The 25,548-nt window shown below is 39.1% G+C and overlaps 2 protein-coding genes across 2 annotated transcripts; both read left to right on the top strand.

Moving 5' to 3' along the window:
- The first annotated feature begins 11,210 nt into the window (after positions 1–11,210).
- On the top strand, positions 11,211–15,198 carry LOC137137341 (HLA class II histocompatibility antigen, DP alpha 1 chain-like). The gene is made up of 4 exons (XM_067523507.1): positions 11,211–11,368; positions 11,490–11,738; positions 13,227–13,511; positions 14,833–15,198. The coding sequence occupies exons 1-4, from the start codon at positions 11,311–11,313 to the stop codon at positions 14,952–14,954; spliced, it is 714 nt and encodes a 237-aa protein (XP_067379608.1). The 5' UTR covers positions 11,211–11,310; the 3' UTR covers positions 14,955–15,198.
- A 6,528-nt stretch (positions 15,199–21,726) lies between these two features.
- LOC137137796 (H-2 class II histocompatibility antigen, E-S beta chain-like) lies at positions 21,727–24,307 on the top strand. Its single transcript, XM_067524454.1, has 6 exons — positions 21,727–21,883; positions 21,995–22,264; positions 22,784–22,997; positions 23,123–23,190; positions 23,276–23,389; positions 23,795–24,307. Exons 1-6 carry the CDS (start codon positions 21,829–21,831, stop codon positions 23,818–23,820), a joined length of 747 nt encoding a protein of 248 aa, XP_067380555.1. The 5' UTR covers positions 21,727–21,828; the 3' UTR covers positions 23,821–24,307.
- Positions 24,308–25,548: the final 1,241 nt, after the last annotated feature.

Below are 25,548 nucleotides of genomic sequence, written 5' to 3'. Positions count from 1 at the left end.
CAGAATTTCCAAAGGTAGAATGGGAGGTAGAGCCTTTAGCTATCAAGCTCCTCTCTTGTGGAACCAGCTCCCAGTTCAGATTCGGGAAGCAGACACCCTCTCTACTTTTAAGTCTAGGCTTAAAACCTTCCTCTTTAATAAAGCATATAGTTAGTTATAGTTATGCTGCTATAGGCTTAGACTGCTGGGGGACCCACCCCCCAATGCACTGAGCTCCTTTCCTCCTCTTGACCATCTCTCCTCTCCTCTCACCCCGCAATTGTCACCACTGTATGTCATTAACTCTGTGTGTTCTCTCCCGTAGTTGTCTTTGTCCTCCTCTGTCCCCCTCTCTCTGTCCCTTTCTGCAGGTGTCCCCCGGCTTTGAAGCTGTGTGTCTTCCAGCGTGCCGCTACTGGTCCTACCAACCTGCCCAATGTTTGGTTGTTGCTTTTGTTGCTCTTTTCTTTTTTCTCTTCACTTTCCACTCACCCCAACCGGTCAAGGCAGATGGTCGTCCACCCTGAGCCTGGTTCTGCTGGAGGTTTCTTCCGTTAAAGGGAGTTTTCCTCTCCACTGTTGCCTATGGCTTGCTCCAGGGGGAATTGTTGGGTTCTCTTTATACATCTTTATAATCTTGACTTATACTTTATAAGTGCCCTGAGATGACTTTGTTGTGAATTGGTGCTATATAAATAAAGTTGAATTGAATTGAATTGTAGAGGTTTAGGGTTTATGACATGATGTTTTATGGATTCAGCTGTAAATAAGTGGACACCTACGTATGATTTACCTGTTTGTTTGCCTTTATGACTAATGTGTAGCCAGAGGCAGCTTTGTTTGGGCCTCAGCCACAGACCCTGGAGACTGGGGGCCTGTAAACCTCCAGCAACAGATGCTGATGTTAAATGTAGAATGTCTGTGTGAACCTGGACGTCCAGAGACAGATGTTATCCAACAGTGTGTCAGATGGTTTTAATCTTCATCCATCACATCTTTGTCTGCTTCACAGGTGCTGATCAGGTCAAGTGGTCATCAGAGCTCAGAGGACTGGTAACCATGACAACACCCTGAACTTTCCTCAATAAATAACATACATCAGACACAGTTACATTATTGTGTGTGTGTGTGTGTGTGTGTGTGTGTGTGTGTGTGTGTGTGGACATTTCAGAGCAGCCACATGACCCTGGTGTTGTTTGCTCATCAGTGAGACAAGGCTTGTATCTACACTGACACGTGAAGACTGAAGAAAGTGGGACCATGTCCAACGTCTCCTGAAGATACAGATTCTCCCTGTAATACTGCTGCTCACAGCTTCTTCAAACAGTTTTATCACTGGTTCTGTGGTGTGATGATTACTGCAGCAGGTTAACTGTGGTGTGTCCTCATCAGGAACCATCACATGACACACAGACAAAACCCCACCTGTAACCTGGACAGTCAGTCCCACATCCTGTTTAAAAGTCATCATCCCTCCCAGGGGACTGCACTTCCTCTGAAATTCGGAGCTGAGCTGGTGATGCTCAGCTGTGTTGTCTCTTACTAAGGTCAAAGGTCATAGACAGGCCTAACATGTAAAGAAGAGTCCATGTTGGAAAGTACATGGATTTATCATTGATGAGGAACATTGTGTGTGTTGCAGTGGTGTGTGTGGGTTGTTGGTCCAGAGTATGATTGAGTTTGTAATGAATATTATGTTAAAAAGTTAATTTGTCCATAAACTGGTCTGATGTCTAATTGTTGAAGACATGATCACAGAGTTAGAGCTGTAGACAGACAACCTTTTTTTTTATTCTTCATGCAAATCAGGTTTACAGCAACGCTCTGTTTACTCTTAAAATTAGACAGGGGGGCAAACAGGAAGTAAACAGTATGAAAACACACAGGGACACTTAAAAGAAAGAATAATGTACAGGGCTGCAGTGTCGAGCTATGACTAGACAGTTTCTGACTGAGGGTCTATAAAGACACACCAGGGTCTCTAACTTCTCTCAGACAGTGAGGACTGGCCTCCTCAATGATAACACAGTGAGGGGCTCAGGGTGGACACAGAGGCACGTTGGTATAAAATGTCTTCAGTGATCCTCTGTCTACAGCTCAGGGGGACGTTATGAGCTGCAGGTCACTAACACAGTATCTACAGTCACTGCATCAGTCCACACACAATATTCCACTGTGACCAAGTGAAAACAGGCTGTTGGACTCTTTTGTTTCATAGAAACTGTGTCAGAAAAGTCAGGTAGAAGCTTTACTTTTAATTTTCCTTCAGTCGTCTTGATTTTACCTGTTCGGTCTGGTTCAGTGGTTTGACAGATTTAAGAATAACATGCAGGAGATGTAAATATCACAGTGTTAATTAAAGACATCCCCTCAAAGTATCAATGGACAATATACCTAAACTGTGGACGTGTTTTCTTTATTTCAGGGTGTTGTCATACAGCATCTTCTTGTCTTCATCCATTTTCTCTCTGTTCTAAAGTCAGATCAGATAAATAATCAAAGTGATGGATCAGCCATCAGCAGACCAGACCAGTTCCTGAGAAGACAGAGAAAAACAAAGTGATGGTCAAACACAGACTCAGCACTGAGGTTCATATGATAACAGATACATTGATCTCTGGGTCAAAGGCACTAACTGATCAATACACACTGCTAGCAGGTTCTCTGCTTTCTCCATCATCATCAGGATGCATCTGATTGGTCCCAGATTGATTTTGCAGCAGGACAATGAGTCAAACATCTGTAGAACTGCAGCTCTCAACTTTGTTTAAATTTCACATTCTCTTCCTCGTGTGTTAAAAACAGAATATTTGAACTGAACGTCACATCTGACCCGTTCACTTCAAACTGTTCAGTCTCTTAGTCCAACAACAGACCCTGTAGTACATGTAGATCAGCCTGTGATCCAGCAGAGGGCCTCTACATCACTGTGGTCTCTACATCACTGAGTCAGTCTGAGACAGAATCGATCGTTATTTAACATTTTAAAATCATTAAGAAATGAACGATCAGGCACAGCCCTGAAAAAATGTTTTTAAGAGTTTTCAGACAACAGCACAGAGCTTTAAGAATCTGAGTAAATGTGGTGTTTACTAATTTACACTTGTCCTCCAGTCACATGTCAAAGTGTCCAGTGCAAGACACTGAAACACAACTTAGTTGCTCCCGGTGAGTGTTGGCCAGCTGCATAGCAGCTCCCCCATCGGTGTGTGAGTGTGTGTGTGATTGTGAGTGTGAATGGGTGAATAAGAAGCAGTGTAAAGTGCTTTGAGTGCCAATAGGTAGAAAAGTGCAGAACATTTACATTCAGTAACTCTCTACCTTTCTTTCATGCTGACGCAAAAAGATAAGACCATTTAACATTTAGCAAAAATTGTGTTTGCATGTTATCAGATGATTTAGCTTTTCCTCTCAGCTGTGTTTAGACATTTTGTAAAGTTCAATTTTATTGTTAGTAAATTGAGTTTGTCCTATTCACCAAGTTCAGTTTAACATTAACCTGAGAGATGTTTCAGTTATTTACAGACATGAGGTTGTGTGAATATTAGGAAACACACTAAAGGTAATATAATCAGAACAACACTAGCTCTGAATCAGCAAGACACTTCAGGATCATGTACTTTAAAATCAGCTAAAACCACAGAGACATCAAAAACATTAAAACAACCTCAATATAAACATAAATTATTATTTATAAAAAACGATCACTTGGAATATCAAACCATTTAAACTGCTCAACAAAAAACTGTTTCCCTGGTAACTGATGACATCAGCACAAGCTTTGTTTCTGATTAGCTGCTAAGTAAAACCTGAATAGGTGTAAATAAAGCTGAAGAACAGCAGAGGGAGGCTCAGCGTCTTCTCACTGCTGCTGTTTAACTAGAAACTGTTTCACCTGGTAACTGATGACATCGGCATAAACTTTGTTTCTGATTGGCTGCTAAGTAAAACCTGAAATGGCGTAATTAAAGATGAAGAACAGCAAAAAGACGCTCATCATCTTCTCTCTGCTGCTGTTTCACCACAAACTGTTTCACCTGGTAACTGTTGACATCATCAGCTGATCTGCTTCTGATTGGCTGTTAATGTAGAAGCGAAAGTAAAGACTTGGGACTTTCCAAAGGCTATTCAGAGATCACAGTACTGATGTTTAATGTTACAATTTCTGCTTTATATGAAACTCTATTCAGACAGGATGAACATCAGAGGGGGAGGTGGTGCGAGTGGAATTAGGAATTCCACTATTGGACTGCATTGTCCTTCATACAGGCATGAAATATATTGAATTAATTCACCAGGAGAATATCATTATCTCTGATCATCTAAAATAAGTTTTGTCCCTTTTAAGTCTGAACAGTTTCTCTCTGATATGTGACAGTAAAAAAAAAAACAGTAAATGGTTTTTACAGACAAATGTGTCCTCACTGCTGCTCTCAGGGCCATTTCTACACATCTTGAGGTCCTAAGCCTCATTTTACACCAAACTGACCAACGCAGCCCAGCGCAGTGTATGCAGTCCAGTGCAGTGAAGAGTGTTCAGAGCTCTACACTGGGGACAATAAACAGCCCCTACACCAGTGGATGGCCCAGCACCTCAGGACCAGAATCAGCAGTGTACCTACACCTGAAGGACAGAGGACTCTCATTTCAGAATAACAATGTACACATTTTGGACAGAGAAGACAGATAACAGAGGAGTATGTGAATCTATTTACAGTGTATTCAGAAAGTTTTTTTTCAATTTTGTTATATTTCAACCTGATACTTCAATTGTCCAAATTAATTTGTTTGCTCATTAATCTCCACTCAGTACCCGATAATGGCAAAATTTTAGAAATGCCTATGAATTTATTAAAAATAAAATCCTGAAGTATCAGATGTACATAAGTATTCAGACCCTTTGCAACAACACTTGAAATTTTGCTCAGGTTCCTCCCATTTCACTCTTCATAAACAAGAGTTCAGAAACAGGATTATTGCAAGGCAAAGATCTGCAGGTTTCCAAGAGCCCTGTGGCCTCCATAACTCTTAAATGGAAAATGTTTGGCACAACACAGACTCTTCCAAGAACTGGTCCCCTGGTCAAACTGAGTAATCAGGGGAGAAGGGCCTTAGTGGCCCAATGAGCACTCTGACTGAGCTCCAGAGATCCTGTCTGGAGATGGGACATAATTCCCTCATCAGCCCTCCATGGATCTGGGCTTTATGGTACAGTAGCTAGAAGCCTCTCCTCAGTGCAAACATATGAAAGCCCACTTTGAGTTCGCAAAAAAAGCACTTGAAGGACTTTGTTTGGTCTAAATTCTAAACCTTATGTCTGGGGGGAAACCAGGCACCGTCATTCAGCTGCCCATTACCATCCCTACAGTGAAGCATGGTGGTGGCACCTTGAATGGCGCGGGGGTGTTTTTCAGCAGCATGGACTGAGAGACTGCTCAGGGTTGAGGAAAAGCTGAATGGGGTAAAGTACAGAGATACCCTCAATGAAAACCTCAGTGCTTACGACCTCAGTCTGGGCCAAAGGTTCACCTTCCTTCATGGCAACGATCCTGAGCTTACAGCCAAGACAACACAGGTGTGGCTTAGGGACAACTCCGTGAATTACCAAGAAAGACTCTGACTTGAACCCTCTTTAACATTTCTGGAGAGATCTGAAATTGCCTCTTCAACCTGACTGAACTTGAAAGGATTTGCAAAGAAGAATGGCAGAAAATCCCCCAATCCAGTTGTTCAAAGCTTCGTCATACCCCAAAAGACTCAAGGCTGTGATTGCTGCAAAAAATGCTTCAACAAAGTAAAGGGTCTGAATTCTTATGTACATGTGATATTGCTGTTTTTTTATTTTTATTAAATTTACAGACAGTTGTAAAATTCTCTTCTGACTTTCTGACCCCATAATTCTGTTCTGACCCCATAATGACATGGGGTACTAAGTGTAGATTAATGAGGAAAAAATTAATTTCAATGATCATAGTATGAGGCTGCAACATAACAAAATCGAAAAAAGTGAAGAAGGTCTGAAAACGTACACTGTATGTTCACATAGAGAACTCTTCTCTCAACAGAGGAGGAGGCCTCAGACTCAACCTGTCTCCCATTTTTCCTGCTGCCCTTTCATCCATCCCCAGGAAGATTAAGGCCACTTCACACATTCACCAAGGGGACACACTTAACAACCCCCATCCTAGAAGATGAAGGGTGTTTAGAGTCATAACATTACATAGTAATGACTCCGCCTGTCTGACTCTGTTTAACCTCCCTGTTATCCACCTAACGAGCCTATTCAGGCCAGGTGAGAAACAAGGCCCACCCAGGAGGATATAACTGAACCCATTTCCCTCAGCTGCTTGGATGAGTAGTGAGTACTCCAGTTGACATGTCGGTGAAGATTCTCAGTCATCCCGGTTTGGTTATCCAAAGGTTGAATCATGTCAGCTGGACTTCTTTTCCTTGGTCCAGTTGACATGATTCAAGTTTTGGATAACCAAACCTTGAAGGCTAAGAACCTTCACAGACATACCACCACTCTGACTACATCCTCAAGGCCCCAAGTCATTTATCACAATCCTTGAATGAAAACGAAAGTCTTAAGCATAAGTAAGTGTGCAAAAGTAAGTACCCTCTTTTAAATTCTATATTATTTGGGTAAAAGCATAATAAAAGTCATTTGATCATAGCAGGTCTTGGTATTAGGCAAATACAATCTCAGATGATCTATAACATAAATTTTTCACCATGCCAATATTTATTAAACAAAAAATGAAGCTAAAAAAACACGGGTAGACAGTAAAGTCCATCACTACTAAAACACAGTTTCACTCATATGCCCTATCAAAACATGCACTTGTCCTCAGGTCTGTTAATTTATAACATTAATAAGTTAATTTCATGGCCATTGTAAACTTAAACAGTACACATAGATACAGTTAAATTGTTGCCAATCCAAAAAGAAAAATGAACAATTAGAATAAAGATGTACTTTTGTTTTTTTGAAAATTGAGAGCAATTTAATCAGTAATCGTTACACAGTCCATGCTGTAAATCGTCCTTGATGGACATTTAAAATCACGTCTTTAGTGTCATCGATGTTTACATCTGTACAACTCTGAACAACCTCTTGAGGTGTTTGGAGATTTCTCTCATCTGTGGTCAATATTTGATTGGATTAAAAACAGGATGATACAAAATAAATTGCAATGATATGCAATGTTTTCCAGAGCAGACCTCCACCTCTCCCTCCTTAGTGTCCAACCTAGCATACAAGTCCTCATATGCTCTTTGTTTGGCCTTTGCCACCTCTATCTTCACCTTACGCTGCATCTCCCTGTACTCCTGTCTACTCTCTTCAGTCCTCTCAGTGTCCCACTTCTTCTTAGCTAACCTCTTTCTCTGTATACACTCCTGAACTTCTTTGTTCCACCACCAAGTCTTCTTGTCCACTTTCCTCTTTCCAGATGACACACTGAGTACCCTCCTACCTGTCTCCCTGATCACATTAGCTGTAGTGATCAAGTAAATAGTCGCTTATGGTAAATAGTCGCTTATATAGCGCTTTTATCCAAAGCGCTTTACAATGTTGCTTCCCATTCACCCATTCACACACACACTCACACCGATGGCAGTGGCTGCCATGCAAGGTGCTCACCTGACCCACCGGGAGCAACTTGGGGTTCAGTGTCTTGCCCAAGGACACTTCAACTTGTAGCCAGGAGCGGGGATTGAACCACTGACCCTGTGGTCAATTGCCTTACCAACTGAGCTACAGCCGCCCAAGTCATCTGGGAGAACTTCCAAACCACCCAGAGTCTGTCTCAGCTCCTCCCTGAAAACTACACAACATTCTTCCTTCTTTAACTTTCTTTTTTAACTTAACCACTTCGTTCTCTGCTCTGCCTTCATCCTTTTCATCTTCCTCACCATCAGAGACATTTTACACACCACCATCCTGTGTTGTCTGGCTACACTGTCCCCTACCAACACTTTGCAGTCACTGATCTCTTTCAGATTACAACATCAACACAAGATGTAGTCCACCTTCTAAATCCATCCATATCTCTGTTTCATCCTGAAACATCCAATAAATGGCAACCCTACCGAGGTCATCCAACAGTATCTATCTATATGAAGCGAAAGTAAACAGTCTGGATTTTCCAGAAATTGTGCATTTGATGTTGCAGGAAAACTCCACACTAGCTTTACTTCATGGGGTGCAAGAGTCAGTGATCTTTGCTGTCAGAATACAATGTGATAGTTTCCTGGTTTAACACAGACACCTGAAGGTAGAATATTTTTTGACTACATAATCTGACAAAAATCGCCCACAGATCAACAGGATGCAACTAAATAATAAAAACTGAGCTGAAAAAAAAATTAGGATCCTAAGGTTTAAATTCAGAACAGATTCAAAAGAATCTTTATGGTTCATAGTCTTAGTTTAAAGTTTAGTTTCTAATTCTGGTCAGAGCTTAAATTTAAGTTAAAGCTATTTCATAATGAAAGCAGACAAAACAGAATCAGGATAAAACAACAGGACAGATGTTGAAATGTAAATTCATGAGGGTTTTTTTACTAAAAAAAGGTCACGCTTACAGTTGCTGACAGAGTACGTTCTCTCTTCAGTAAATTTATTTTTGCTCGTCACTCTGGTTTTATTTGTGACTAAGAATTACATAGAATTTGACATTGCTCCCACTTTTCTGGTCTCCATCAGTTACCTTACGAAGATTGGTTTTTATAAAGACAATACAACAAAATAAAATTGTATTATCTCTTGGTTAAACTCAAATGATCAGACATGAGGTAAAATGTAGATATTAAAAAAATCACCCCCTTAAAATTTCTCACCTTTTATGTTTTTCAACATTGAATCATTGTTAAGAAGGCTGTGGGTTCGTGCTCGGCCGGCCGTGGCCTTTCTGTGAATTTAAAATTGAGTGCGAATAGATGTCTGTGTATGTCTCTCTGTGGCCCTGCGATAGACTGGCGATCTGTCCAGGGTGGACCCTGCCTCTCAACCAATGACAGCTGGGGTAGACTCCAGCCCCACAGTGACCCACACAGGATAAGCGGTGACAGATAAAGGATGAATGGATGAATCATGGTTGATTTAATTTGTTTTTTTGACAAAAAATGGCAAATTAATAATAATAATCAACAGAATTGATTGGACTGACTCAGCAGTAACTGGACCTTCCATATATAGGTGTATTTAAACTGCAATACTTTACACACATTTACTGACCTCAGCTGATCTCCATTTGAAAACCAACTGGCTGCACCAGTGATGGGTTATACTAGTTTCAATAAAGGGGGCGAAGCTTTATTTTTATTAATTTAGATTAATTAGTAGAGATGTTTCCAATTTACATAAAACTAAAAATAAGTTAAAAACATACTATTCACAGTTACTATAACTTACCTTTACCAGTTGAGTTATGTGTAGGCAGTTTGTACATTTATACACATTGCTCCCAGCATGGGTAAATCAAAGTTAAATACAATTATAATAATAATTTTCCAATTTCTGAAACGTATATGGACTGAATGGCAGGTACACAGATTGATAAGCATGGTCAGGACTTTTTCTCTCTCCACTTGTCTCCTGTGTTGCTCCCTGCTAATCCATGTGTTTTGGTGTTTCCTGGCTGTGATGCTGTCACCTGCAGAGCATCTTATCTGAAATCAACACTCCTCTGCAACAAAGACTCAGCATTACACCTGTCTTTAGAAAAGTATGGCAAAGTATGAATTTCATTGTGCAGGGAAACATGCTTTCTGTCTGTGCATATGACAATAAACACTTCTGGACAGTAAATGTGTGATCATTTATTGGGTCCTTTCTTCAACTAGTTGCACAGCTCCTTCTGTGTTTTTAAAGATAAATCTGCATTAATATCACAAATTAACCTTTTATATCTGCACTGGATTAAAACATCAGCTCTGCTCCTTATTTACATGTTGCCAAGATGATTTGTAGTTTCTGAGCTCGACGGATGATGTCTTTTTCATAGTCATTACACACGCTCTTTACTCAGAGTGAACAAACTCAGAGTTTCCATCACAGGTTTAATTAACTCAGTGTTCAAAGTTAAGATCAGTTGTTAAACCTACTTCTGCTGGCTTCACATCGACATTGCTCAACATCCTCCCTGATCATATTCTTCATATATTTTCTGTCTGTAATGTAAATCTACTATGATGATCTGTTTTGTATACGTGACATCTACTTCCTGGCAGAAGGATCCCTTTTCTGTTGCTATTCCTGTATTTTTTGTATCATCTGATTTTGTGATGAAATACTAATTTGTAATTCTGAGTTAGAGCGCTGGGTCTGGCTGGCACGCTAACAGTAGACCTTCAGCTGGGACTGCATTTTCGTTCACTCACTGTAAGGAATGTAGGATATTGAACTGTCAATCTATGAGTGAGACTGAACTAGGAGTTGATCCTGGATTGTGCTGGGTGGTACAGACACTTCTTATCCTATGTTATAATGGGAACAGTGTAAGATAGGATTTTCACAATTTGCTATCACAGAAGCAAATCCTAAGTACTTTTAATAATCAGATTTTACCTCCGGTTAGGAAATACTAAATATACTCAATCCAACATTGGTTTTCATCATTTGTCTGTCACCTAGCAACCAGTACTGTTGACTGATGACTACGGTGACTTCTTCCCTTGGAAAGTGTAAGGAGCATCCACATTACCAGCAGGTCGTAGCTGCTCAGTTAACTGCAGGATCAGGCCCAGGGTTTTGTCCTCTGGAGCACATCATTAGCCATCAGCTTCTCCGTGAATAAGTTGAGTCTGTTGACATTTTGTTGGTGGTGCAGTGGTAGTAACAGAGCAGCCACAGACAAAACAAACTAACAAAAAGTGCAGTGCAGTTAGGACAGCTTCATGTTCTCCTAGAGTTCTGACAGTTTATGTCTAATATACTTTCCCTGTCTGGAGTTAGGAGCATTAATTTAGGAACTGTTCTCATGTAATCAGGTGTATAACACAACGTCTGACTTTTATCAATATAACCACTTTGTTTCTATTATAAAGCAAAAACTCATATTTTATTTCCTGCTCACTTTCTGAGAGGATGCTGTCAAATTTTATGAAATCTCTGAATGAAGGACTGATTGTTGATCTCCACCTGTCTGAGTGATAAAGTTTCTCTTCAGGTGTGAGCAGCTGCTGCTGTATCTACCCGGTTACCAGTGACGTCACGTGGTCTCTGCTCTGTGATTGACTGTTCTCAGATTTTGGTCTCGGCTGCTGCTGAACTTGCTGTCAGTTTGTTCCTCACAGATTTAGAGTCTCAGTGAAGTTCTGCTGCCGATGAAGACGATGAAGCTGCTCCTCATCCTCTCCAGTGTTCTCTGTGTCTCTGTTGAGGGTAAGTGTGTCTCACTTTAAACTCTGATAAAAGTGTTTAGTTTCAGTCCGGATCGATGAACGTGTGGCAGTTAAACTGTTTCAGCAGGTGAATGATCAGGTTTGTTTTGGTTTGTCTTCAGTTCAACATGAGGACTTTACTATCGTCGGCTGTTCAAAGACTGATGGAGAGGACATGTACGCACTGGACGGTGAAGAGATGTGGTACGCAGACTTCGTCAACAAGAAAGGAGTCGAGCCTCTGCCCAGTTTTGTAGATAATTTTGGTTACCAGGAGGGAACTTATGAAGGAGCTGTGGCTAATCTACAGATCTGCAGATCAAACCTGGATACTCTTGTAAAGTTCTATAAGGACACTCCGCGGGAGCTCGGTAAGACAAGTCACAAAACTGTTTAATTAACACATTTTAACTATGAAATGAAAACGTAATAATTGACAGTAGCTGACTGTAATAATGAGAAATGTTTGATCAGTCAGACTAAACTGTCCAGCTGATAGCACATAATTTTTATTTAAGACCTCATCAACTGTTAGACACACGACACTGCAGAGTTTATACATGGAACATTTAGTGTAGATGCAGTAGACAGTACTACAGAACACTGACTAGGCTCTGTAAACTGTGAAACAGTTCACGATAAAATACCTGATCCTCACATGTGAACAGTGGTTACCTGTTCAGGTCACAGCAGAGAGGACGTGATTCTTTTTTCCCTTATTGGTTATAATAAACAGCTGGAACATTGAGTTTTCAAACTGTGTTTATGTTGAACATAATGGTGTGTGTGTGTGTGTGTGTGATTCTGTACAATATGCTGAACAAAACCCAGAAACATTAACCAGAATGAGCAGAGATGTGTATGAGCATCTACAGGGTTGAGTCTGATCACATGAAGGCACAGTGACTTTTTCCTAATCTGAGCAACAGGAACTCATCTTACATCATACATGAGTATTTCTTATACTCTGTTAAAAATAGGAGGCAAATACTGTATTATTACACCACAACATTTATCAAAGATTTAATTGTTTGAATGTTTCTATCTAAATCACATGAATGGGTTTCTTTTTCTTTCTTGACACAGACAATCAACATCTGTTTTTCAGTTAATCTGACATGAGCTCTGGCAAAGAGAAGTCAGCAGTGTTTTTGCACAGAACTGATTTGTGACTTCCTCCTTTGTTACAAAGTTTTATGTTGTATTTCTAGATGCAGCAGTGGACTGTGTTAAGTGACAGTGGTTTTCCAAAGAACTCCTAAGCCCATGTGTTTGTATTCATGATAGTAGCATAATGGTTTTTCCATGTAATATTGTCTGAGGGATCACACACATTGTTTTCAAGATTCAAGATTGAAACAACTTTTAAAAAAATACATGAAATTAAAATTATAAATGAAATGAACAATTCTATTTATTCCATTAAGTCGATTAGTTTAATGTCCACTGGGAGAAAGGATCTCCTGTGTTGCTCTGTGGAGAACTTGACTGTGATCAGCCTGTGCTGAAACTGCTCCTCTGTGCAGCCAGTACATTCAAAATTAGCAGAAGATTAAGTATTTTCCCTAATGGTCTCAGACTTTTGGACCCCGATGCAAATATATATAAACTTAAAATAACAAAAAAAAACCTCATAAACAACCTCATTAATACAGACAAAAATGTCCATGACAGTGAAGGTTGGTGGAGCCATATTTGGTTTTGACTGGGACCCCCAAATCACTAAATCTGCCACTGAAAACAAAACCCATTAAGATTCATTGAATACCACAGTAAAAATACTGAGTACATTTACACACATGGTTGAAGATAAACATGTTTTCTTGCAGTATAAGGATATAAGTTGTGTTTCTGTGCAGTTCCTCCCTCCTCCCCTGTTGTTTACACCAAAGATGATGTGGAGATCGGAGAGAAGAACACCCTCATCTGTCATGTGACTGGTTTCTATCCTGCTCCTGTCAAAGTCCACTGGACCAAGAATGAAGAGAAGGTGACTGAAGAAACCAGTATCAATGTTCCTTATCCTATCAAAGATGGTTCCTTCGTTCAGATCGCCAGGCTGCAGTTCACCCCACAGCAGGGAGACATCTACAGCTGTACAGTGGAACATCCAGCTCTGAACGAACCACTGACCAGATTCTGGGGTGAGAGAACTTTATTTAAAGAAAAACGATCAAACTACATCTAAATGCTTAGATAACTGACTTTCAGTCAGTCAAACTTTATTTGTACCGTACATTTTGTACAAGTACATGCAATTCAAAGTACTTTACAGATAAGTTTTAGACTAAATAACAGGTGCATCCATTCCACACCATGTTTCAGTGAGAAGTAGACCGTTAAATACAGTAATTGATACAAAATGATTTGTTGGATAAAACCCTTAAAACTGGTATTATGTCTTCATACCGTCAGGGGGAAGTGTATTTCTAAAGACTGTTCCAAAGAGAGCAAAGAGATCAAGATATCAGCAGTGGCAGAAATGACCTTAACAAAAACATTTAGAATAATAAACCTGTATAAAATTATTTATATTATACACTGTCAAGTTTTCTGGGGTTTCTGCTTCAACAACTGCACAAACCTAAAAAGGCATAAGCCGATCACGGGAGATGCAGGAAGAACTCTTCAGTAACAAAACTGGCTCAGAAAGGTATCAAAATAGGTTGATAACTTCACAAGGAGAAAGTGAAAAGAAAATTATAATTTAACATCATATTATAGCCACTAACAATACGACCCCTTTAATCTGACACTAAAGTTACAGGTTTAACATAAGTTTAAAAGAAATACAGCATCATGTACTCTCCGTACAAATCACTCCACATGCACATGGCTAATTAGCACCATGCTGAATACTCTCTGTTTTTACACTATCTGTCATACAAATACTGATAAAACAATCCAAAAACAAGTTATGACAAAAATAGTTAGTTAACCAAATGAATATACAAGTGACATCCCTGTATTTACCCACACTGATGAAGTGTCCCCTTTTTATTCCGGTTAGGTTAAAAACAGACTTTTCTAAGTTTTCAGACAATCTTTAACCTACAACTCTAGTCTTGCGGCATCTGCACTCTGCTGCAGCCAGATCACCTTTACCGCACATATGTTTGTTTTCCGACTCCCCAGAAACTGTGCGCAGTCTCCTCCCCTTCCTATTAACGTTGTTTAACAACCACTTCTCTTCTCTAATATTATTATTAATATATTTCACCCCTTTTTCTTGTAACTTTGTGTTTTATTTATCCTGTACTATGTTAATATTACTTTCTTCCACTTTCAACCTCACATACAGATTCTTATTTTAAAAAATCCCATAACTATCCAAATACTGAAATGTGTTGACTTAGTGCTTTGGTCCTGTGAATAAGGCCGCAGACAAAATGACCACATCAGAGTTTATAATGGTCCATGTGTTTTCAGTTTAACTGAATGTTACTGTGTGTTTTCTGTCTCCAGATGTGAAGGTGCAGCAGCCCAGTGTTGGACCTGCAGTTTTCTGTGGACTGGGTCTGACTATGGGTCTGCTCGGTGTGGCAGCTGGAACCTTCTTCCTCATCAAAGGAAACGAGTGCAGCTGATTGGCTGGACTGATGATGTGGTCTGTGAGGAGCTGCTCGTTTTATTCACCTGAAGATTTTTTCTGTTTCATTGTTGCTTCATGAAAATGTTGTGTTCGAGTGACTAAGTGCTAACACATCACTGCTGTAGCTTATATACATTGATTTCTTTATACCATTTCCACACTCTGATGAACAAGAATTATGTTTTATGTCTTCTGTCAGTTTATATTAATAAAGTGATCATGTCTGGTTGGGGGGACATTTGTCCTGTCATTGATTACTGATGGATATTTGTGTGTAAAACTTTGGCTTACACATTGAGTGATGATAAATCTCAGCTGTTCTGTATCTGCCTGTTTACATGGAGGCTCATTAAATTATAAATGGTCTGCACTTATATAGCGTTTTTTTTACCTGTTGATACTCAAAGCGCTTTACACTGCTTCCTATTCATCATTCATACTCACAATCACACACACACACACCAATGGGGGGCCAACACAGCTGGCCAAAACTCACCTGGAGCAACGAAGTTGGGGTTCAGTGTCTTGATCAAGGATACATTGACGTGACCAGAGGAGCTGGGGATCAAACCAACTGTGGGACTGCTCTACTTTCCTGCACCACAGTCGCTCATTACATTATTAAAGCCTCTAAAATATCAAACATGGGCCCCTAAAAGTTCTAGTAATAATTTATTATGTTCAAATGTAGTGAACAATAACAATAAAAACAATAAAATAAATCAGACAAATGGAATTAAACTAATTTTACAAAAGCCTGCAAACAATTAGGAATTGTATTTTACAATAGCAATTAGGGTTCAACACTTTAAACAGTACTTGATCATTTACTTTAGATTTACTCTTAGTGTTAATAGTTTTTAGTCACCAGACTTGGAGGCCTGTTGGGCCTAAAACACAAGAAACTCCATAGAACAGTACACTTCTGTTAATTTGTCACGTATTCTAAGTAACCTATTCAGATCACATATTAAGTAAAGGAAAAACAAAGACATTAGAACAAACTACTCGGGTCACACTTCAAGATGACCAGAGGAGCCGGGGATCGAACCAACAACTGATTGGTGGACGGCCACTCTACATTTACATTTACATTTACATTTACATTTAGTCATTTAGCAGACGCTTTTATCCAAAACGACTTACAAGTGAGGTACAAGGCAGCAAAAATCTAAGTCAAGGAGAAAACATCAAAGCAAAGTCCTATTAGAAAAGTGTTCACAGTTCACAAGATACAAGTGCAAGAGAGCAGAAAGTTGTTTTTTTTTTTTTTTTAAGATTTAAGTGCATAGGAAGATGCGGAAGAGTTCAGTTTTCAGCAGTTTTTTGTATATTGGGAGAGAATCAGCTGAGCGTGCAGAGTTTGGTAGCTCGTTCCACCATCGTGGGATCATTGCACTGAACAGTTTTGCTTGGTGTCTTCTATGCGGTGCTGGGACCACCAGACGTCGTTCGTTGGCAGACCGCAGCGGGCGGGAAGGATTGTAGACTTGAATGAGTGAGTTGAGGTAAGCGGGAGCTGTCGAGTTAACAACCCTGTGAGCAAGAGACAGAGCTTTGAACCTGATGCGAGCAGCTACAGGAAGCCAGTGTAGAGATCTAAAAAGTGGTGTGACATGGGTCTTTTTGGGCTGATTAAAAATTATTAAAAATTAAACATTAAAATAAAAACTCTAACTTCCTGCACCACAGTCACCCAATAGTCAGTCTACAATGGTGTAATAAAGGGAACCATAAAATCATCACATCTGAAAAGCTTTTAGTGGGAGTCAGAATTTTAGCCAGCTTGTTGAGCTACTTCCCAAGCAACCACAGCCTTGTACTTCCTGTATAATTATGTTATCATTAAAATTTTATATGACTCAGTGGAAAAGCTAAAGAAAAACCTCTGACACAACCCACCTGCTTTCAAGGTGCTCAGATGTGGTGAAAGCAACCTGAAAAGATCAAACTGCTTAAATGTTTATAAAACATATAAAAGCTTTACCTGATTCCATTTTGGTTGTTGCAATTCAGATTCCTTTTTACATGTGCATTACTGCATCGATTTTGACAGTAACCATTGGCATTTTAGCTGAAATAAATCGTTCTCTCTCTTACAGCAACTGACATGCTGGTGCAGTGTGTACGAGGATCAGACACAAGAACATGACCCTGACGTGACATCAGATCAGACTCTGCTAACTCACTGGGAACCACTCAAAGTATGTCTGTGTGAGTTGTAAGGTGTCAAGGCTTTTACACTTCTACCCAGTCATCAGGTTCTAAGGACTCAGCAGACTCTCCAAGAAATTGTAAAAACACTGAAAACAGTCACTGTCAATGAAGACTAAACCAAACTAGTCACAGATGCTGAGGCAAGGGGTCCAAGGTCATGAACCAGGAGGAGTGGACCACCAGAGAAACATACACCTACTTCTGCCACCAGAAAATAATTTTAATAAAATTTTTAAGATAAATTTTAAAAATATTTTTTTATTACAGCAATGCTCTGTTTATTTTGATTCTATTAAAAAAAAAATGTTTTTAATTTATGTAGATTTACTTTTGTTTTCATCTGTTCACATGTTTTCTTTCTCTCTATGGTAAATCTGCACAATGGTGCAAATCATTATGTCATTTTGAGATGATGTTCCACCACTACCCTCCAGAACAACCCCAGTGCTCTCATCTGATTATTCAGAACTAAAATGAACATTGCAGAAAACATTACCTAGTGTTTTGATGATTGTGTTGTACAGTTTAGCTGAATAAATGTTGATGAGAGGTAAGTATAAAATTATGAAATGCTTTAATTTAATATCCTTTTATGCAAATGTAGTGCTACAGTATGAACCTAATATGAACATAGTAAAGTGCCATTTTAACAATGTCCATATACATATAAAAAAATACAGTAGCTCAGTTGACTAAACTATTCATTGCTTGAAGCCTCCCTCTAACAGACTAGGATCACAAGGTGAATCTAATACAAAAATCTGGCATTCACTATTTAATCACAGAACCTTAATTAAGAGTGGCTCCATTAGTCCACATGAAGTTTTATTTGCTTATTAACTGGTATGATGCATCATAGAGACACAACCATGGAATGAGCAAAGTTCATTTGCTCTTTTATTTACAATAAAATTCAGGGAGTTCATGTGACATTGATATACTACACATTTCATTCACCATGAATAAGTGGGGAAACCATTTATTGTAGTGTTACAGAAAACATTTAAGTTGTGATCATTGACACATCTGGCAGAGAAGTGGGTAGTTAAGTGAGTTATCCATCACAAGGCTCAACCTTAATACATATGTAACAATGGATACATTGTGGTGTACAGCATTTACTGCAGAGTTTTACTGTTAGCAGTAAATGCTGTTAGACCACTGACAGCTGTATTGGTTAGTAATAGATTACATATATTCTAGTATTATTCCAGTATTACACAATATTAATGAGGTATGTTGTTTTGCACATTGCTACTATATTGTATTACTAAATATGGTGTTTCTTCAATGCAGGGGAGATGTGTGTGTGTCAGTAATAACAGAGTGGGTCAGGATGACCTGGCATTTGTCCCAGGATTCAGATCCTATCAATGATCTGAACTGAATAAGTTTTTCATCCTGTCTGATTCAAATTGGAACCTCTCTGAACCATTGTACAATAAATGTATTTTCTTAATATATGGACTTGTTATGGTCTAAGTTTATCCACCACAAATTAGAGCCAAATTAGAGGACTCTTGCTGCTTTTTGCCTCCCTGCTTCAGATGGATTTCAACGAGTGGCCACAAGGTGAAAGTTTGCCCTTTGCAAAAGTTGAGATGCCCTCTGGGCTTGGAGGTGAACACAGGTAAGATGATCAAAACCTGATTTGCTGTCATTCAAGAACCTATTTGCCTATTTTACCAGCCAACCAATGGGTTGAGTTTTTATTAAGATAGGATGTGTGATCTGGCCGTGAACTTACTAACTGCATGTGACTGTCTTGTGTTTATATAACTGTGTAATATTGATGCAGCCTATTGGATTCTAAACTTATGAGACGGTAGACCGCATTCAAGCACAGCTAATCTTTAGGCAAAAAACTGGTCTACATTTGACTAAATTTATGTTAAGTCTGTAAGCACAATTGTCTTGGCTTGTGTGGGTCCTCCAGTGTGTTTTGGTCTGCCTAAACCTCAACGAGTTCGGCTATTCTAAAATGTTTAAGTGAATGTTGAGAATTTGTTTCTGTAAGCAGCGCTTTGTAAGTGTGTAAATAATATAGAGACTGAAGAGCTAATAATCTCTCTAACAGGCTCATATGCTTGATATTCTCATGTTCAGTGTGTCAGAAATGCACTCTGAGGTTCTGCGCTGCTTTTTCTTTTCTCCCTCAGGCAGAGTGTGTGTGTCTGTGTGTGTGGAAGCAAGTATCTGTGTTCTGGAGTGATGTGTGTCCATGTAAAAGTGTTTACGTGTTATGAAAAGTTAATGAAAAGTGTATGAGAGGTCCACAATTGTGTGTTTAAAGTGTGCTTAAATATATGTGTGTGTGAGAGCAAAAGCTGTTTATTTCTGTCAAATGCTTGAGGGTTCATGTGTTTAAGTGTTTCCTGATAAATGTACTCTGTGCTCATCTTTCTGTCTTAGTGTGGACTAGTCCAAATGTGAAGAAAAGAAGTGTGTATCAGAACAGTGTTGTGTTTCTGTGATTCTCATAGTCTGGTGGAGAACAAACTGTGTTATACTAAATATTGGTTATTGAAACTGGGGTAACTATCCACTGACTGGAAGCAGTGTGTTTTTTTTCTCGTTTACTGTTGTTTAATTTGCATGTTCTTCTAATGTTTAAAAAGGAGGTAGAAATTGAGATAAAGTAGTTCAGACTGAATATAGGGTGTAGCAGCTGAGGAGAACCTGCACTTGCACTGTACAGAGCCAAACTAGGAGCGAGTTGTGAGTTTAGATGTGAGCTCCACCTACTCTCCTCCCATGAGCAATGCTGAGCAGTCCTACACACTTACAGTAGAGAAGCTTTACAGCAGAAACGTATTTTCCCACATTTCTACAAGCACATTTTGATATACATTTAGATTTGCAAGTTTGCTGAAGAAATTAAATCTGTTGGATTTGTTCATTAACACATTTATTAGATCTTACTTTGTGCGAGAGTTGAAGTTCATAGGCTAGAGAAGGAATTTATCTAGTGTCTCACCTGCCATGTTCAGAGGAGGGAAAAGATAACAGATAGTTATGAAGATTGAAGGTTTCAGATAGAAATCCCAGACAAATTACATACCTGATCTGATTGTCAAACTTTTGTAAAATACTGAGACATGTGAATATGAACAAGAGTGCAGCAAGAGGGACAAGCAGGAGGATCAAGGTAGAGAGTCTGGAGCAGATGATGGAAGTGTGTGTTTCAGTGGTATTATATGTGGTATAATATAATAATAGTGGTATAATATAATAATAGTGGTATAATATAGTAGCAATGTGCAAAACACAATATCTCAATAATATTGTGTAATATTGTGTAATACTGGAATAATAGTAGAATGGAGTCGGCTGTAGCTCAGTTGGTAAAAAGGCAGTCGTACACGGACCACAGGGTGATCCTGGCTATATGTCAAAGTGTCCCTGGGCAAGACACTGAACCCCCAACAGCCCATTCCCCTCCCCAGCTGTGCAGTGCCGGTCCAAGCCTGGTAGAAATTGGGGAGGGTTGCATCAGGAAGGGCATCCAGCGTAAAAACTGTGCCAAATCAACATGCGGACAATGATCCGCTGTGGCGACACTGAACTCACAGAATAAGCTGAAAGGACAACAACTGGAATAATAGTAATAATAATATATGTAATCTATTACTAACCACTACACAGTAAAGTGGTAGGATGCACCTACAACAGACAAACTTTAGTCAAAGTCTGCTCAAGAGACTTTGAATTCAAAATAAATCCTCTCCACAGTGCTGACAAAATCTACAAAACTGTGCATTTCAGTCCACATCTGGTCAGAGTAAAGACTCTGCTGCACCCAGCGGGTCTTTCCACACAAATCTGTCTTTGACAGCATTATATAAGTTTCCCCAAACAAGTAGCTGCCATGTTTAATTTGCTCGTTTGGATTTGTTGTACAGGCTCCTGGTGGATAGCTGTTAAACATAAATATTTTAGTTCAGTTTCACAGGTGATTTCTGAAATACTGCTACATACAGATTGATGGCGACCTGAACTCATAGGATAAGCCGAAAGGACAAAAAAAAAAAAAAAAAAAAAATAGACAGAGGGAGTAATGTTACAGGGAAGATGTTCCACTGTGTAACACCACTGTACAGAGTCTGTGTGTAGTTCAATGACATCAACAAATTAAAGAGGACTGTTCCAATAATATCTTATAAATGCTTTTAACTGATCAACCTCATATTTTTTAATCAAATGCTTCGGTATTTAGAGCTTTATTTATTGTTCACAGCTGTTATTTAACTATGTCTGATGATATTGATGTTCCGCTGAATTGTAAACTAAAGTTTACCGAACATGTTTGGTACAGATGTTTTTTCAAAATGAATACGTTTATTCTGATCTCAGTGTCTGGTTGCAGTGTAGAGAGTTCACACAGCAACTGAGCTAGTTCATGAGGTTAAATCAAAATTCAGATCAACCGTCTATCATTAGATCCTCAGCATCAAAGGTGTCACATGGAAATTGTTTACAGTCTTCTAATAATTCTTTATTTCTTTAGACACATTATCATTGTGTCTCCTCTGACTTTAGTGTGACTATTCTGCCTGGTAACAGGTGACTCTGCATCATGTGACCACGTCCTCTGGTTTTTAGAGCAGCTCTCAGTCAGACTGTGTCAGTGTCGGTAAAGTGAACAGAGGAACATGGCTTCATCTTTTCTCAGCGTCTTCCTCCTCTTCATCAGTGTCTACACAGCAGGTAGGATCAATACACCGATCACTGATCAATGCACACTGTTTATGCTTCAACGCCGTCTACACAAAAGAAGAATCAATACACTGATTATTGATTCTGTTTTTTATTCCTCAGATGGATTTTTGCATTATGTGGTGGCCCGCTGTCAGTTTAACTCCACTGAGCTGAATGACATCCAGTACATCACGTCATATTATTACAACAAGTTTGAGTTACTCAGGTTTGACAGCAGAGTGGGGGAGTTTGTCGGATTCACTGAGCTGGGTGTGAAGAACGCAGAACGCTTTAACAAAGGTCCAGAAGTGGCTCAGGCGAGAGCTCGGAGGGAGACGTACTGCCAACATAACATTGGTAATGAATACCAAGCTGTTCTGTCTAAATCAGGTGAGTGTGTGTTTGTGTAACATCACATCTTCATGTTCAACCTCACATTCATCAACTGATTCAACTGTTCAAACCAATGTTAACGTTTACTGTTTAAAAATTATTGTCCTAACTACAAATTATATTTGTGCAGTAGAAATCAAACATTTGACTTTTTTCTCATATAATTTGCATTAAAACAACAAAATTAACAGTGTCATTACTGCCTGTTACACACGTTGATCTCTGTCTCCACCTGCTGGTCAAACATTCACTACAGAGTCTGATGTTACGGCTTCTCTCAGGACAGACTGAGTGAAATATTACAATCAAACCTCACATTCTGAAATCTAGAGAAATAAAACATATTTACTGAAGCTTTATTCTATTTAAAGTCAATGACATTAGGAAAGATAATAAAAGTCCAGTTCACAGACTGATTGATTTTAGAGTTTTGGCTGAAGAATGTTTGAGTTCATTAACTGGATTTAAACACTGACAAACTATGATTAAATTAAATCTTACTGATGTCTGTTTCAGTTCAGCCCACTGTCAAACTTCACTCTATCACCCCCTCTGCTGGTAAACATCCTGCCATGTTGGTCTGCAGTGTCTATGACTTTTACCCCAGAGAAATCAGAGTAAAGTGGACCAGAGACGGACAGGAAGTCTCCTCTGGTGTCACTTCCACTGATCAGCTGGCAGATGGTGATTGGTATTACCAGGTCCACTCTCACCTGGAGTTCACACCCAGGTGGGTCCAGGTCCAGGTCCAGGTTTTGAAAAGATTTCATGTGTACAGTTACATCCAGTTAGATCCCGTTTTGTCCAATTAGACCAGTACCAGAAGCAGTGATGTGTTGGTTTGTGCTGAAACAGGTCTGGAGAGAAGATCTCCTGTGTGGTGGAACACGCCAGCCTGAAACAACCTCTGGTTACTGACTGGGGTAAATATCTGTCTGTCAACACACCTGTATGTCTCTCACCTGTCTGTTTCTACACCTGTGTGTCTGCTTACTTGTCTGTCCTCAGATCCGTCCCTGCCTGAGTCAGAGAGAAACCAGATCGCCATCGGAGCCTCAGGACTGATCCTGGGTCTGATCTTATCTCTGGCTGGATTCATCTACTACAAGAGGAAGGCCAAAGGTCAGACGCCACACATCTGGCTCAGAACCTGATTCAGAACCAGCTGAGAGAAGTCAGAAGCCAGTTTTCAGTAGTTAGTCTCCAATCTATAGAAAAACAAGACGACTAAAGCTGCTTTCAGACCAGTATAGTCAGATTTAGAAGATTTAGAGTTTTAGTCCAGTTTAGACCAGACCAGGAACTTTCTTTCCATTGTTTAAACTAATGTTTATGGACATGGACATTGACTCCTATCATTTTATTCCAGTTCCATTGATTTGTTACAAGTGCTTGTTGTTGACCATGTCTTCATCTATTGTTCTAAAGACAGACAGGATCCTGAACCCTGGTCTTATCTCAGACCAGTTTAGTCCAGTTTTAAAGATGTGTCTGTGTTGATCCTCTTCTTTTTTTTCTTAAATCTAGGACGTATTCTGGTTCCTACCAACTGATCCTGAGCTGGCTCATAAATCCTGTTCCTGTAGTGGTTTGGAGACTGTTAGTGCTGCCACCTGCTGGACCAGCTGAATACCTGATTCTCTGATGGTCTCTACTCTGATACTCAGCTGGTCTAAACCTGAACCATCACAGTTCAGTTTATAGTTATAACATTTTTCTATCTGACATGTTCATGTTCTGTCAGAAACTGTAGTGTTTCCTCTGACAGTCCTGGACTCTGTTTGTTTACTGTGTGAAATCAATCATTTACTTCCTCTGACTCATTAACTTTGCTTTATCATAATTGATCACTGGTTTTAAGCTTGTTTCAGTTTAATTGTTAATTTGTTTCTGCTGGAGTTTTAAATTTATCAATAAACCATCACAACACATCTGTGGTGTTAATGAAGATTTTAGATACTTTTATATGTTTTTAACAACTCTGTAAATCTTTGTCATTATGGAAAATAAAGAAGTGATGGAAGCTACTTAAATATCTCAGATTCTACTGTAGTGGAACATTTCCTTTATTAAATTTTAAAATATTGTTTGGCAAACATGTGTCATCAGCTTGAAAAGGTATAAAAAGTAAATCATTGTAAACAAACTAAAGAGTATTATAGTTTTATAATTAGTGGTAAAAATAACCTGTAACTGTTAATGCATTTCTGTAGGTAAAGTTAACTGTAACCAGCAGTAAAAGAAAAGCAGAACACAGCAAAAGAAGCATCAAACACCTGAGTAAATGTATTTAGTTATTTTCCTGCTCAGTAATCATGTAAAACCAGATTCTTACAAACTGTGGAGCTGATTTTAAACTAAGTCTGAGAAAACTAAACCTGAACATTAGATGCTGACAATGTATCCTCTGATTTATTTATTATGTCTGTGTACATGAAGGGGAGCTAACGCCACAGCAGTTTCATAGAGATGGCAGAGAGTTAACACCTTGAGCCACATCTTTACTGTCTTTTCAGGGTGCAGGGCTGTGCAGAGATCTTTAGAAGGCAGTTTAAGCGTAATCTGTTGAACTATTTCATTGTACAGGAGCAACAAAAAACAGCCTGGGAATTTATTATCAAGCAGCTCCAGTTTGAAGTCTTATTGAAACTCACAACAAGTTCATCTATCAAATAAATATTAATAAAACTCAATCTTCTATTTATGTACAGTAATATTTAAAATGATGAACTTCAATTTTATTTAGCTTATTTGTGTGTACAGAAAGGAATTAATTATTTATGGATTAGTATAAAGGTCACCTGGCCCCTTAACAGTCTATGTTTTATCAAAGAAATATTGCTGAGTGACAAATGGCTCAAACCTTAACATGTTCCCAAAGAAGGAGAAGGAGGAGGAGTAAATGCAGGTTAGGAGCTGAGGGCTTTCAACCTAACACTACACAGCTACATCAACATGATAATTTGAGTGGGTATTTAAAAATCAGAGAAGAACTCAGAACTGAACTAGACTCTGTGCTCTGTTATTATTCTGTTAACATTATGTGTTGTCAGGGTTAAATCAGTGGCCATGGTTTCAAAGAGCCCTGTATCTTCTATAATAAATCTTGACATTGTTTACAGGCCACAAATATGTACTTGTAGGTACCTGATAATAAGATGCAGAGTATGGGAAATAAGGACATAACAATCTGGGCATGTTTCAATTAGTTATTTAGCAGATGCTATTATCCAAAGTTTACAAGTGATAGCAGACAGTAGGAACAACTGTAGGGTTCAGTT

The sequence above is a fragment of the Channa argus genome, chromosome 12 (genome assembly GCF_033026475.1).
Source record: "Channa argus isolate prfri chromosome 12, Channa argus male v1.0, whole genome shotgun sequence".
Classification (NCBI taxonomy): domain Eukaryota; kingdom Metazoa; phylum Chordata; class Actinopteri; order Anabantiformes; family Channidae; genus Channa; species Channa argus.
The sequence above is the reverse complement of the archived record's forward strand: the minus strand, read 5'-3'. Positions and strand labels throughout refer to the sequence as shown.